This window comes from Cavia porcellus, unplaced genomic scaffold (genome assembly GCF_034190915.1).
Source record: "Cavia porcellus strain 051 isolate PalLab524CR breed Dunkin Hartley unplaced genomic scaffold, mCavPor4.1 scaffold_6, whole genome shotgun sequence".
NCBI lineage: Eukaryota > Metazoa > Chordata > Mammalia > Rodentia > Caviidae > Cavia > Cavia porcellus.
Window position 1 is genome coordinate 77,799,801 of NW_026947489.1, and position 15,215 is coordinate 77,815,015.

The following is a 15,215-nucleotide window of genomic DNA, read 5'->3' on the forward strand; positions in this document are numbered from 1 at the left end:
AATCAAAGTCATAGTGTTCGCCTAGCAAGGTTCAACTCTGGATTCAACCACAGTATCATAAAGAAACAAAAATAGCAGCTTTCCCCCCAGTGCTGCCAGCCATCTCTGCACACTAAGCCTTTGCCCTTGGGAGAGCAGGAAGGAGTGTAGGGACTTGCATGGGATATGTGCCAGGTACAGAGAACCATCAGCCCTGCCACTCCAGGGCAACAATAACTGCAGCCCCTGCCTCACCCCACTTTAAAATGCATGAGATGTGCCCAAAGTAGTATTCAGAGAAAAGCCATGCCTTTAAGTACTCTCATTCTCAAATAACCAAGAATTTAAAAAAACTCAAAAAAGACAGAAGTAAGGAACTGGAAGAGCAAAAGACTAGAATAAAGAAATGTCTAAATGGAAAAAATTCTAAAAAACAGTCTTGACTTCTTTAATCTAGTAGGAAAAATAGGAACTACAATGTTAAGACCGGAAACAAGAATATACAAACATTCACAAAAGATGACTAAACTTAGACATCTGAGTGAAATTATTTTCAAGAACTTACACTTAATAAAATTGACTCAAGAATGGAAAATGTAAATATAACCATTGAGCATCTTCATTCTCAGAGGATAGCATCCTGAAGGCAGTAGGCAGGCGCTCTAGGAACAGGCAAATCTAGAGTTGCTTTAAAGTGGGGCTGCAGAGAAGGAAAAGCAGCAGAAGTAATGGGAGAAGCACGAATCTGACAGACGCCTGGAGTGGGAGCAGCAGATTGAGAACATGGATATTTTGAAGAGGTTCATCCACTTACCAAGCACGACTGTACCCAACACTGTACTGAGTATTGAAAATATATTAATTCTTGGCTGGGGATTTAGCTCAGTGGCATAAGCACCTGCCTAGCAAGTGTGAGGTCATGAGTTCAATCCCTGGTACAAAAAAATATATATATACATATATATATATATTAATTCTTGATCCAGAAAGCAGTAGCAGTTGTGACTGTAAGGAAGGAGGGACCTAGGAAACAGCAACACCCTCCCATGCACCCAGCAGCGGTAGGCAGGGAGAGAGAGAAGATATTCCCATATTCCCTCTGCCTCCAGCAACCAGTTGATTCAGAAGAATGCAGGCTGAAATGATAGCAATTGAAGTAAAAGAAGAACTTAACACTTGCATTGTTTGATAGACTTTGCAGACCTAAAGCCAGTATTCTGAGCATCTATTTAGTGGGTAACAATATACAATATAGTTATTATTGTGAATTTCCTATTGTCTTGTGTTTGCCAATATTGTTCTCATTGTTTTGTGTTCGCTTTAAAATAAATTATATATATGTACATATTATTAATTTTAATTCCTCAAAAATAGAAATCCTGTGTGACTCAGGAAGGTATCTTCCTGTAAGAGTTCAAGACATCATATTACAGCTAAATCTTGGAAGCAACCCATATATCCATCAACAGATGAATGGATAAAGGGAGCATGGAATTTATATACAGTACAGTACTACTCTGCCATAAATAATAAATTTGAGTCATTTGTAGAATAAGGGATCCACTTCAAGACTTTGATAAGCGAAATAAGTCAGATACACAAGCTTAAGTAGCACATGATTTCCCTTACATGAGAAACCCAAAGCATAAATAACAAAATAAGAGATGGATAGTAGGGACTGGGGATTTAGCTCAGCACCATAAGCACCTGCCTGGCAAGCAAAAGGTCATGAGTTTGAATCCCATAAAAAAAAAAAAGACAGTAATAATGTCAAATTATCCCAGTTTTTGACAATTTAAATAAAATGCTCAGTTTTTCAGTATGCATAGAGGAGAAAGAAGACAACGGTTTGGACTGTTCAGGCACAATAACCTATGGTGGGTCAGACTAAATGCAAGACTAATCAATGGACATTTACCAGTCCTTGTCTCAACTGTAGTCAACTGTGGTCCAGATCTCTACAACAAAAACTATACACTCTGAGAAAGGAGATTAAAGAGGATGTCAGGAAATGGAAAGATAGCTCATGTCCCTGGATAAGCAGAACTAATATAATTAAGACACCTATGCTTCCAAAACTGATATGTAGATTTAATATGATCCCAACCAAAATACCAACAGCATTCATCACAGGGAGAAAACATCCTCAAAATTCATATGGGACCAGAAAAGACCCAGAATAGCAAAAGCAATCCTGGGCAACAAGAGTAAAGCGGAAGCATCACAATCCCAGCTTTACAGTTAAATTACAAAGCTATAGTGATAAAAACAGCATGGAATTAGCATAAAAACAGACCTACTGATCAACAGAACAGAAAAGAGAAAGCAGAAACTACCCCAGGCAGAATCAACTATTTGATCTTTGACAAAGGGGCCAAAAATATACACTAAAGGAAAGACAGCCTCTTTAATAAATGGTGGAGGGAAAACTAGATCTTGTCTCCAGATGCAGAAGGTTGAGTCTAGATCCTCATCTCATCATGTACTAAACTAAAATCAAAATGGATCAAAGACCTAAATGTTAGCACAGAAAGAGTTCATCTGCAAGATAAAGTAGGCAAAACTCTTGAAGACTTAAATGTAGACCAGGATTTTCTGAACAGAACCCCAATGGTATAACAAATAATACCCAGAATCAGCAAGCAGGATCATAGCAAATTTTAAAACTTCTGCACATCAAAGGAAACAACCAACAGAATAAAGAGACAACCTATAGAATGTGGAAAAAAACTACCAACTATTCCTCAGAGGACTAACATTTACAATCTATAAAGAACTCAAAAAAATTAGACTATCCAAAATAAAAGGCCCAGCCAAAAAATGGGCAACTGAAATGAACAGATACTTCTCAGAAGAAATACAAACTGGGGATATAGCTCAATGGCACAATGCCTCCCTGCCAAGCACAGTCATTTCAATTTCCAGTATCAAAAAAAGAAATACAGATGGCCAATAATTATATGAAAAAAATGTCCAATATCATTGGTCATTTGAAAAATGCAAATTAATACAACACTGAGATACCAACTTACTCCAGAAAGAAAGGCTATCATCAAGAAATCAAATAATAATAAATGCTGGTGAGGCCATGGAGAAAAAGGAACCCTTCTACATTGTTGGTGGAAATGCAAACTAGTATAATCACTGTGGACAGTAGTACGGTGATCTCTCAAAAAACTAAAAATATGTGGTATTTATATATAATGGAGTATTATTCTGACACAAAGAAGGGTACACAAGGCATTTTTAGGTAAACAGATCCACTCCACACAAAATGTTAAGTGAAATAAATCAACACACATGAATTTAAATATCACATTTTTTTCCTTAGATGAGAAACCCAAAATACAAATAAAGAGCAAAATAAAGGATAAAAAATAGGAAACAGGGAGATCTTTTTCAAATGTGAAGGGAAAAAAGATAGAGGGTGGGGGAAAGAAAGAAGGGAAAAGGTATTAAAAAGAAAGAAAAAATGGAAATAGAGCTTTTTCAAATGGGAAGGGAGTAAGGGAGGGCATAGGGAGGGATGGGAGGTGAAGGAAACAAAAGAGAATTAAGATGTACCAACTCCCCATGATAAATGTAATCATCATACACTAATAAAAATTTTTAAAGAGTAGAAATATAACATTAACAGAAGCATTCTGCCTTAGAGTTTGCAGCATGTGATGGAAAAATAAGGAAATTTAAAAAATATAAAAAATTGTAATCTAGAAAGAGGCTAAAGATTCACTTGGATTCAAATCGTCAAATAAAGACAAACCAACTTTGACTTTTGCACCAGAAATAAGAAATCCCGGTGAGGCAATGGTGGCAAGGTCTGACCAAAACTAGGGGCACCACTGCCAAGAAAGGCTGAGCCATAATCCAGCACCAGAGCTGTCTCCCCAATCACAGTGTCTACACTCCTAGTTCATGCTCTGACCTCAGCACTTTCATAAGTTTGTGTTGTCTGGGGTGTTCTAAACAGTATAATTTTAAAGACATTTTGAAAGAAACAAAGCAGATACAGTGGGATGTGTCTGAGGTCCCAGACACTCAGCAAGCTGAGCCCAGGAATTTCAGAAGGGGGAGGGTGCAGGTCAGGGATACAGCTCAGCAGCACAGCACCTGCCTGGCAAGTACAAGGTCCCACGTTCAATTCCTGGTACCAAAACAGATCAGCCTGGCAATAAAGCATCATCTCACTCCTTCCTCAAATAAATACACAAACAAATAAACAAAAATATCCTCCCATTCACAGCCACTAAAAGGAAGATATGAGTTTATACTTCTCAAGCCCAGCCTACGGAAGAGAAAGCAAGTGGTAATTGCAATTTTGTTCAGACTATTCATGGTGACTTTAAAACTACTGCCATTTATTTTCTTTAATTTTTATTGCTCAGTGAGTTTCATTTTCTTCCCAAGTGAGCATGAGAGAAAGGATAACTTCAAAGTTATGGAGGATAAAACACAAACCCTGTTGCACGCTAGCGAGCTGACAATAACCAATTCGTTATCCCACACATTTAAGATCGGCCCTCTGCTGTGAAGTTTCACCATCTACTCCTGCAGACAACACAATTTCTGTTCTAACGCTTGAACGAGATGATGAAAAGCAAGGAATACTTGGAAGCCACATGCTTTTCATAAATCTCTATGATTTATGAACTAAATCAGTGAAAAGTGAAACACGAAAGTTATTTTTAGCCCCCTTTCTGAGGAAAATCAAGGCAAAAAGATTACAAAACATGGCTGTGAACAATAACTAAAAATAGGGAGAAGTATTGTGTTTTCTTTTTTTTTTTTATTTTTAATTTTTTTTTTAACTTTTTTATCAGTACCGGGGATCGAACTCATGACCGCCTGCTTACAAGGCAGGTGCTTATGCCACTGAGCTAAGTCCCCAGCCCCTTAAGTTCTGTGTCTTCTAGGCCTGCATTTTGTACTAAAGTGAGCCTGAGGAAAAAGAAAAAGGAAGTCTATAACTCCACTACGATGGCTTTACACACCCCCAACCCCAGCTTTACATACACATTTTCAACCTACATCCTGAATGAAGAAGACAGAGGGGAGTCTGGGAAATCTGCTGATGATAAAATGGAGAGGTCATTAAGACTTTAAAAGGTTTTGAAAAGCTGAAAAAAATAAAGGAAAATCAGCAAGATAAAACCAACATATAAAGTCTGGCACTTTTTTTCAAAGAATCTCTTGCACAAACAGAGGAGGAGAAAGTTTAAATGAAGTTCACATGAAAAAGATGTGGGGCAGTACTGCAAACTGTCAGCCCACAAATGTGTTTTATTTGGCCTTTGCAGTGTTTGTGAAAAACACTAAGCCAACATTTAAAAACTGGGAAAGGAACATAAAAATCAGAATTTGTTTTTTCTTTGAAAAACTGATAGATCTTCTGGATGTGGTGGTGCACACCTATAATCCTAGCACTCAGAAGGCTGAGGCAGGAGGATCACTGAGTTCAAAACCTTCCTGAAATACAAAGTGAGCTCAAGACCAGCCTGAACTACATCTGTGAGACCTCAAAAATGAAGAAGGAGGAAGAGGAGGAGGAAGAGAAGGAGGAGGGAGATGAGAGGGAGGAGGAGAAAGAGGAAGGGGGAAGAGAGGGGAGGGGAGGAGGGTGAGGAGGAAGAGGAGGAGATGTGACCATGTCAGGTTGGAATTGCGAGCCTGTCCTCTTTAGATATGGTATTCACTCCCCCAGCAGAGGTATTTGGGGTGTATACTAGCCTGCTGAAGCCATTTAGGTTACATCCTTACTTCTGAGTGCATTTCCTGTAATTCTTTTACCTAGGGATCTCAGGTGGCTGCAAACTTAGGAGAAGCTAGTGATGTGACATGGCTGCCAAAAATCTCACCAAGCCCCATGCAACAGGACAACAGTATCTAAACCAGTGGCTCTGAACATCTGAAGAGTCAAAGACAACTTAGAGAAATTATAGGATTCAATGAGCCTTCTTTCCAGAAATACATTTATGCATATAAAAATTTGTAATTAATGCCAGAGAATTTATAGAGCCCCTGGATGACTCTACCCAGGAACAAGGTATTATATCTACTCCTGGGAATCATACTTCAAGAGAGTATCTAGAGCAAAGCAGTCAAAACTAAAAAGGGTCTGGAAATTATGAAGTTAAGGAAACTGAATAGCTAGGTTAGAAGAGGAATGCTTAAAAAGGAACACATTAACTATTTTAAATTTCAGAAGTAGCAATAGGGAAAACGGATTAGTCTCACACTTGGCTAACTGGCAGAACTAAGATCAATGAGGTCTGTTTTACTGTCTCAGTTGAATCCAAGAAAGAAGTCTCCTACAATGAAAGCGGTACAAAACTGGAATAGTGTGGCCTATCAACCAGTGAAGGCTGGCTGAGTGAGCCCAAAGGGAGGCGGGGTCTTCACCTTGTAAATCTCATACTGTGCAGGAGGAGGGCACGAGACAGTGAGCTGCTGACCAACCCCAGTGGGTCGCCTGCTTACAACGTCCGGAAAAGGAGGCTTACCTCCCTTCTTAGTGCTTACTATTTTTGTTGCCTTCTGTGGCCATGAACCGTCCAACAGACTTGTGCCTCCCATGCCACTTTCCATCAGAACACTCTGCCATACACAAACACTTCCATTTACCCAGAACAGGCTGGACAAATTGTTAAACCATGTTCCTCATGCATAACACATCTTCCCTCACGCTGTAGGGGTTAGACCCAGAAAATTACACCCCAGTCATTTCTGGCAAACCGATATCATTCACATTCCTGGGTTTGACTCTATGCTGGGCTCATGTTTCAGAAGACACTTCCTCAAGGTTTATTTCTCTTTCTGCCCACATGGGCAAAGGGACTACACATGTCATTACTCATTGTTTGGATGCCTTCAATGCGCTTGGCTGCCTGTGGGCACTTAAGACTAACAATGGCTCAGCATATCCCAGTGCTGCTTCCCAAATGTTTTATAAAATTTTTATTTTCTTACCACAGGAATTCATTATAACCCTCAAGGTAAAGAAACTGTTAAATGTGCTTACTATACGTTCAAAATTCAATTATAAAAACAAAAGGGGAAATGCCTCCTTACCAAATTTACATCTCATGATAGACCTTACTTGGCAGTATATAAAATCCTACTAGGGATGGGACGACAGAAGCAGAAAGACAATTCAATCAGGTAAAAGAAAAGAAGCTAGGAAGAACCCTTGGAAAAAAACCTGCATACTAGACAATGGAAGGGGTGCAGCCCAGTACTAATCTGGAGTTGAGGTATGCTTGTGTCTTTCCAGAGAATGCCGAACAGCCTATCTGGGTACCAGAGGAGCAGTCTGTGTATCATGGACCCAGGTCTGGAGAAGGAGTTGATTCTACCTTTCAAGAAGCTGATGCTCAGTCCTATGGCAGTGATGCTTTGGAAACTGCTTTACAGCAAATAGACAAGAACGGGGCTAGACCTGACCTGGAGCCAACTGAAGGGACTGACCCAGAATGTCCAGTAGATGGTAACTAAAACAGAAATCAAAGGTCTAAAGATGTGGCACTGTGCTTGGAAGTAACAGAGCTGAAAGTTACATGAAAGAAGGGGACACAAAAGTTATCAGTATTCTTAAAACAAAATAAAATGCAAAACTATATACTGATTATAGATAAAAAATTTTGTTCCTTCCAAATTCTTGAGCTCTCTGCTAATTGTCGGACAATAAAATCTGGTTAGTCTAGGGCTGGGGATTTAGCTCCGTGGCTTAACCATTTCCTTGGTAAGCACAAGGTCATGAGTTCCATCCCAGTACTAAAAAAAAAGATATTAAACAAAAATCCCTTAGGGTGGAAGAAATTATTGGACAGGACTTCAATTGGTAAGAAAGCAGCTGCCTGGAATAAATTTAACCAGTTCCTGTTCACTAATAGGAGGCCTCAGTGATCTCCATAGCCTTATGGGAAATACCTCAATCACTGTTAATAAAAACATATTATTCCAATACGTTTACATTGCTCATCATCAAAAGGATCAAGTTTTCCAGGTTATAAGGTTTTTGATTTAAAGATGCTGTGGTACAAAGGTTTTCATATGACTGTGACAACTGATTGTTATTAACTTCATGATGTAGCAGATGTTTTCATTTTTTTCAAATGTTCAAGTCTTACAAAATGTAATGCAGGGATTGTTCATGGTGACAGGTTTATTTTCAGATTCAGAAAGATCTCTGCCTTTAACAAAAATGCCTGTGATGTCCATCCCACTAAAGGTCAACAAGTTAGGTAAAAGCTTTTTAATGTAGTACACAGGGATTATTGACTAACAGGGGTATTTTATGTCAAAATGAAAATTCAGGTGTGTTACAAAATGTCATCATGATTGTCATACTATAATGTTGTGTATGGCTTTGATTTCTAGTTTTCTGTATAAAATATATAACTGTCAACGTTCCATAGACATTCAAATGTTAAAATATCCATGGATAGTAGAAAATGACAGTTCCATTTTATGTTCTAAGGTGCTTGATATTTAGATAAGATAATAATGTTAACTTTACTGCATCTACTACACAGTACTCTTATCAGTCTTTTCCTCTGGATGTTCAACAACTGATTGAGATCAAAAACTAAAAAGATAGATGGGCTAAGAAGATAGCCAATATTTTGGCCCCAGCTATACAAGATTGGTAAGGATTCAAGACATAAGAGATCTGTGACATCTCATAACTCAGTGAGTCCCTGATCTTCTGAACAAGGGGATTGTGGAACCTCAGAGGAAAGTGATCAACAATATGCAGTGTGCTTAAGGAGCATCACTAAGAGAATGGCTAAGAGGTGCTGTGCACAGTTCCAAGGCAATTCCTGAGGAGACTTAACTGACCCTGACAGATGGCAAGAGATTAATTGTAGTTAATACAGGTCTCACTTTAACTTGGTGTTGGGCATCCAACAGAAAAGTATAACCACAAAATGTGTAAAACAGTGCTACAGTAATATGTTAGTTAAAAAAAGACACTCAAATCACTAACACCTTCTGACAACTGCCAGCTACACTGATAACCAACTTCTGTTATGGACTAATGAACTTTACAGGGTTAAATTACCGAATGCAGGAATTTTAAATCGTTGGACTGAAAAATCTTTAGCCTAAACAAGTAAGTTCATTCAAACTGAAAAGGGTTCAAGGGGCTGGAGATTTAGCTCAGCGGCATAAGCGCCTGCTTGCAAGCAGGCAGTCGTGAGTTCGATCCCCAGTACCGATAAAAAGGAAAAAGACCAAAAAAAAAAAAAAAAAGAAAAGGGTTCAAGAATGAAAAGGCCTCCTACAGAGTTCTCCAAACACAGCACCTCCAACTTCAACTAAACTACTCATCACTGGCAACTACAAAACAGAAAAGGGGAAGATGTAGGGATTGGCTAACGCTGGAGATTGATCACACCTGCGGGACTAAAGCAAGGCCAGCCCTGAGAACATGGAGAGCCCAAAGCAAGCCAGGTAAACAAGCTGTTGCAGCTCCAAGAAGGCCAGGTTCCCAGGCCAGCCAAGCAGACAAGCTGCTAGGCAGAGCCACTAAAGTCGACATTGTCCTTCTGAGTAAATAAATAAAGGTGCTAGGTGATTGAGCAGTTCCTTTTCTCCATCAGGAAAGAGGGCTCCACCTGACCTTGGCTTCAAAGCAGGATACTGGTACAGTAGTAATAAGCACCATGGTATACCTCTCATTATCTTCACAGTAGTTGTCCAGTCAATTAGGTATAGCGAAATCTACCCAGAAATGTTTTTTAAAAAGAACTTTTTAAAGTTTTTCTGCTAAGTCTATGAATATGAAGTAAACACACTCCCCTTAAATACAGATTAAAAACCACATCTGTTCTAACTGAACACAATTAAGATTAAATTTATGAAAGGAAAACCTTTTGTTCATGCTGCTGTGCCTGAGTGTTTCTCAAAAGCTGAGGAAACAAGTTCTAAAAGCAAACTTTTCCTGTGTTCCAAGGAAGAGGGGAACCTGGGGCCTCTTGACCCATAAAACTCAGTATTTTGGAACATTCATAATTCTCCCAAGTCTATGCCAGTCAAATAGACTCCTTCACCAGCCAAGGCTGAAGAGTAAAATTTTCTTCCCCAGGAGCTGACAAGGACAGGAACCAAAAAATCCCTAAAAAAAAAAATAAAATAAAAAACCAACTCAACCTAAGCTTACATTACAAACTGCTGGAAAAGTCAGATGGAGGGGATGACAGGAAAAGCAATTATTTCTTCTGGGCTTCCTCTCTGTCTGGATTTTAAGGAGACGAATACAAAATTCCATCACAGATTGAAATGCTATCTAAACATTCTTGAAAATGTGGTCTTTCTCTCTGAAATACGACCTGCTTTGCCGCAGCAACCTGTAACCCATTACCGTGTGACGGTGGGGAGTGCGACACACTCCCGCAGCCTGCCTACTTCTGCGCCTGCCTCTTCAGTACTGCTGCTTCATGGCCCGGGGGTTCAGTGTAAACAACTGTACGATGTATGCCTACAGAGCAGGACCCAATACAAAGGCCTGATGAACCACTCTATGCTCACATTCTTGGAATTTTAAGCACCTGAAAGTCTCTTAATGTTTCTGGTGAGCCATTCTAAATACAGGCTGACTCACACTAAGTAATGTTATTCCAAATAGTAGGAAGGCCAAACTATTCATGCACAAATGAAGGGTTGGGGACATAGCTTAGTGGTAAAGTACTTCCCTAGCATGGGTGAGAGCCAGGTTCTAGCCCCAGCACTAGGGAAATCAAAAAATAAAAGATTTTCCATGCAAAAATCAAGCTTCGAAGCCATTTTATTTACTTACTTACTTACTGGTACCGGGAATTGATCTCAGGTCCTTGTGCTTGCCAGGTAGGTGCTTGTGCAGCTAAACTATATTCCTGGCTTTAAAACCATTTTAAAGGAATACTCAAATACTGATTAAAACGTTTTTATGATCAAAGACTTTGTTTGTTTGCAATTAATACTCTTAGGTACACCAAGAAATACAGTTTCAATAAAATGTTATTGCCTATGGACTATATGTACTGAAACGCAAAAAAGGGAGAGATGGTTTTTAATCTTCATTGAGCTTAAAAACTACTGTAGTTAAGGGAACAAGACCTGTTCTCCAGTAGGTCATGGGAGACCATATAAGTCAAAGGCAAAGCATAGCAGAGGAATGTGAGAGCCCTCACACAGACAGAACACACAGCTCAATGAACCAACACTGGGATCAGTTTTTTTTCTCTGTAGAATAAAAGGAGTGGGTCAGACAAATTTCAATTTCTTCTAGCACTCAAACTGATTCCTTTGGTGCTATCCAAATGCAGTAACCAGAAAAAAACCATACAAGTAGTATTTGAGCTGGCCCTTAAATGGGTAAGATTTTGAAATGTAGCTATTGAAAGTGAAAGAAGAAAAAATATTCAGGCATAAAGAAACACCTAAGCATAGACCCAGAAAACACATGGCATGTTTCTAGAACACCAAGTCTTTGGCATGGGTAGGACACAAGAGACAAAATCAGAAATACAGACACAAACCTTGAAAGGTAAACAAAGCATCTTGGATTTCATTTGGGAAGTCAAAAGGCCCTGAGGGTTTCTGAAGACGGAGACGGAGACGATGTGATCAGATATATATTAGAAAGGCTGATCAGCCAGGAGTGTTGGCAAGCTAACCTATTCCTCTTTATTACTTCCAAGGACCCCATTTACCTGGGGACAGCAGCTGGAGAAGCAGTGCGCCATTGGGAGAGACCCTGGTCGAAGAAACCAAAGCGATAAGGACTAAAGACCACACAATGGGATCCCAATAATGGTGTCCCTTTTCAGAACTCAGCATGTCTACAAATAAACAGGCCAACAGAAGAGGACTGTTAAGAAGAAAATGAGTAATAAAAAGAGAGCTGGATAAAATTAAAAATGCAAAAGAGAGACAACACTTGTGAATCATTGGAGAGGGAAACAGATGTCTCACAGACCAGAAAATTTCCACATAATCATGCCCTTCCTCTCACTTCAAATCTAGGTGGTGTAATAAACATTTTCAGAAATTACCTAGACTAAAATATCTCAAAGATGGCAAATAACAGACCTGAAGCTATCACAGTGGTGCACTCCTGACCTAACTGAATTAACAGTGAAAAGGGAGGACCAGACACAGAGGAAGGCTAGAAAGGCATGTTCAGCATTTCTGTTATGACAGCAATTTCTGAAATACGATACCTAAACACAAGAACAGAATCCAAATAAAAAAGAAAATGGTTAACAGATAACATCTGGCCTCTCAATCACTGAAGAATATCTCTTCAGAATTTCCCTTCATCCCCTTTCAACAGCTCTCCTCAACTAGATGCAATAAGACCTGTAAAACTCAGAGGCAAATCCAGTTACCTGCTTGCTGGCAAGCTAGGTAGGAGGGACTGTAGCTACATCAGGTGCCTTTCTTCTGCAGTAACAAAATAGCAAAACTGCAGCAGAGCTGACAGACAAAAGCAACGACCTTATTTAGCCACAGACACAAACTAAAGAAGGGCAAAAGACACACTGGACACTCAGGTGAAGGACAAGGAAATTAGTGGCTCACTGCAGCCTGCATGCCCCAGCACCAGCTGAGCTGTGCTAAAGTCTGTGCTAAAGTCTGTCCTTCCAAGGAGCCCTGGGTGAAAGTGCATGGCTGGTCTGGGCAGCGTGGGCTTGCAGGGAGGCGGGGTGGTGACGGGTAGAAAACTCTCACATGGTTCCTGCTGTGAATGGGACACATCCGTAAGAAAGCACTCTGCAAGCAGACAGATGACATTTTGGCCACTTGGTACTGGGTCTTAATGAACTAAGGGGAGTGCAGTTAACACAGAGGGGAAGTGACTTACCTGTCTTCCATCTTGTCCCACATTTGTCTGACCCCTTACAACCGTTCGAATATTATCATCCAGTCTCCTAGCAAAAAAGTTAAAGAATATAAATCAAATGACCTCTGTGCTGGTAGACCAAAAGAAAAAGTTAGTGATTTATTTATTCATCAACTTTTTTGTTGTTTTTTGACAGGGCCCTGCTATGTAATTCAGACTGGCCTCGAACCTGAAATGATCCTCGTACCCAGGCTCCTAAATGCTGGGATTCCTGCACCATCATACCCAGCTTATCTGTCAATTTTTGCAGACTCTATTTAATCATCCAGAAAACCAAACAAGTGTGAGAGACAAAAGAATGAGGTCTTGGACAGCCAGGTGTGGTGGCACATCTCTAACCCCAGCACAGGATTGTGGATTAGAGCCCAGCCTTACTGACTTAGTGAGATCCTGCCTCAAAACAATGTTAATGATGATGATAGACGGCAATTTTTAACAACTTGTCAGAGTTCTCCAAAGGACTGTAAAACTTTAGCACCATTCATAGAGTAAATCAGGAAAGACAGCCAAGTATGGTGGCACATGTCTGTAATCTCAGCACTGAGGCAGGAGGGTGACTGTGAATTTGACACCAGCTTGTACTACATGTTGAGTTCAAGGATAGCCTGGACTACATAGCAAGATCCTGTCTCAAAACAAAAACAATCAATTAAACAAAAAACAGAAAAAGAAAGAACGACAAAATTGTAGCAGCCTTAAAGGAATAAGCCTGAGAACTCAAGTTAACCCCACAGAATTCCTTTCTCAAGAGACTGTAGGAGGAAAGAAACGAGAGACTAAGCAGCCAGGGTGATATGAAATCAGTACTTACCCTTTGTGTCCTGATTATGTGACACGTATGAAATAGACCTATGGATTCTGGATCCTCTTTTCCCTGAGGCCCAACAGGGGCACAGAGTGGCACCTCAACAAGAGGAATTTCTTATCAGGTTCACTTTTCATGAAAGGTATGGTAGTGAGGAGGTGATCATGGGATCATCAGGGAATTCCCATTTCCTATGCAAACCTTGGATAACACAGCAGTTTCTATTAGAATTGTTACAGCCAGAGTCCAAAAAACAGTAAGGAACTCGCTGGGAATGCTGGCACATGCCTGTAATACCAGCACTCAGGAAGTTGAGGCAGGAGGATTGCCATGAATTCAAGGCCAGCCTGGACTACATACACAGTGAGTAAAAGGCCAGCCTGAACTATAAAGTTGAGACCTTGTCTCAAAAAATAAAAATAAACCAAGAAAGAAAGTTAGTTCTTCGCACTTTTTTTGGTACCAGGAATCAAACTCATGACCTCACACTTGCCAGGCACATGCTGTTTCGTTGGTTTGTTTTTTTGAACATGGTCTCATTATGTGGTTCAAGCAGCAATCCTCCTGCCTCAACCTTCTGAGTGCTGGGATTACAAGTGTGTGCCACCAGAGTTGGCCTTCTCTGCACTTCCAAACCACCAATAAAAGAATGCATTCATGGGGCAAAGACCTTTATTAAAAGATCCAAAGGTTGTAGGGAAAAAATTCATCAAAAACTAAAAATAAACACAAAAACCTAAAACTATATTATGGGAAGTAATTTAAGGAAGATAAGGAAATCAACCTCTTTAGATAATGAACTGACATTTGTGGGAGAGTACTTTCCATAGGTCAAAACTATAATCCCAGATATGCATAAGCCTGAGCAAGGGAGCTGGGCAGAAAGGACACTAACAGTCACCCTGGCCATTCCTATTTTGGGTTAATCCTGTTTGATCCTGGACCACAACCCAGGTCAACCAGTAGACCCACATTGTAAACCAGTAGGTTAGCAACAGATACATGTATAAGCCCAGCTCCAAATCTGACCTTTGGTAATACAAAAAAGGTGAATCTACTAGGGAAGGGAAATCACTAAAAAATATTAGAGTGCAGTATATCTGTAATCCCTGCACTCCGAGAGCTGAGGCACGAGGATTATCATGAGTTTGAGCCTAGCCTGGGTAAGACCATCTCAAAATTTAAAAATTTTAAAAGGGGCTGGGGCTACAATTCAGTGTGAAGGTTCTGAGTTCAACCTCCAGGATCAAAAAGAGAAAAAAAAAACTGTAGAAAAGCTCTTGTCTTTTACGATTAACTGACTTAAATGAACTATTATAGCTTCCTTCCTTTTTTATGAATAGGGGCTGGGGATTTAGCTCAGTAGTAAGCGCCTGCCTGGCAAGTGTGAGATCATGAGCTCAATTCCCCATACCAAAAACCAACCGAATAAAAAGAACATGTACTTTTTTATGAATAATGAAGAATGGCCACAGAATCAAGTTCCTTGCCACAGGACTTATATGGAAACCTAGATAAAAGAATTATCTTTTTTATTTGAGGTTT

The 15,215-nt window shown here is 39.8% G+C and overlaps 1 protein-coding gene across 2 annotated transcripts in view; it reads right to left on the reverse strand.

The window, feature by feature from the left end:
- The window catches only part of Vps53 (VPS53 subunit of GARP complex), a 152,829-nt gene that overhangs the window by 125,036 nt on the left and 12,578 nt on the right, over positions 1-15,215 (reverse strand). For both annotated transcript variants that reach the window (XR_010048209.1, XM_003469686.5), the window contains exon 4: positions 12,827-12,893. Coding sequence is in view for 1 of the 2 variants with exons in the window: in XM_003469686.5 (XP_003469734.1) it covers positions 12,827-12,893 (67 nt within the window). In the remaining variant the exon portion in view is untranslated. The remainder of the gene's footprint in view (positions 1-12,826; positions 12,894-15,215) is intronic.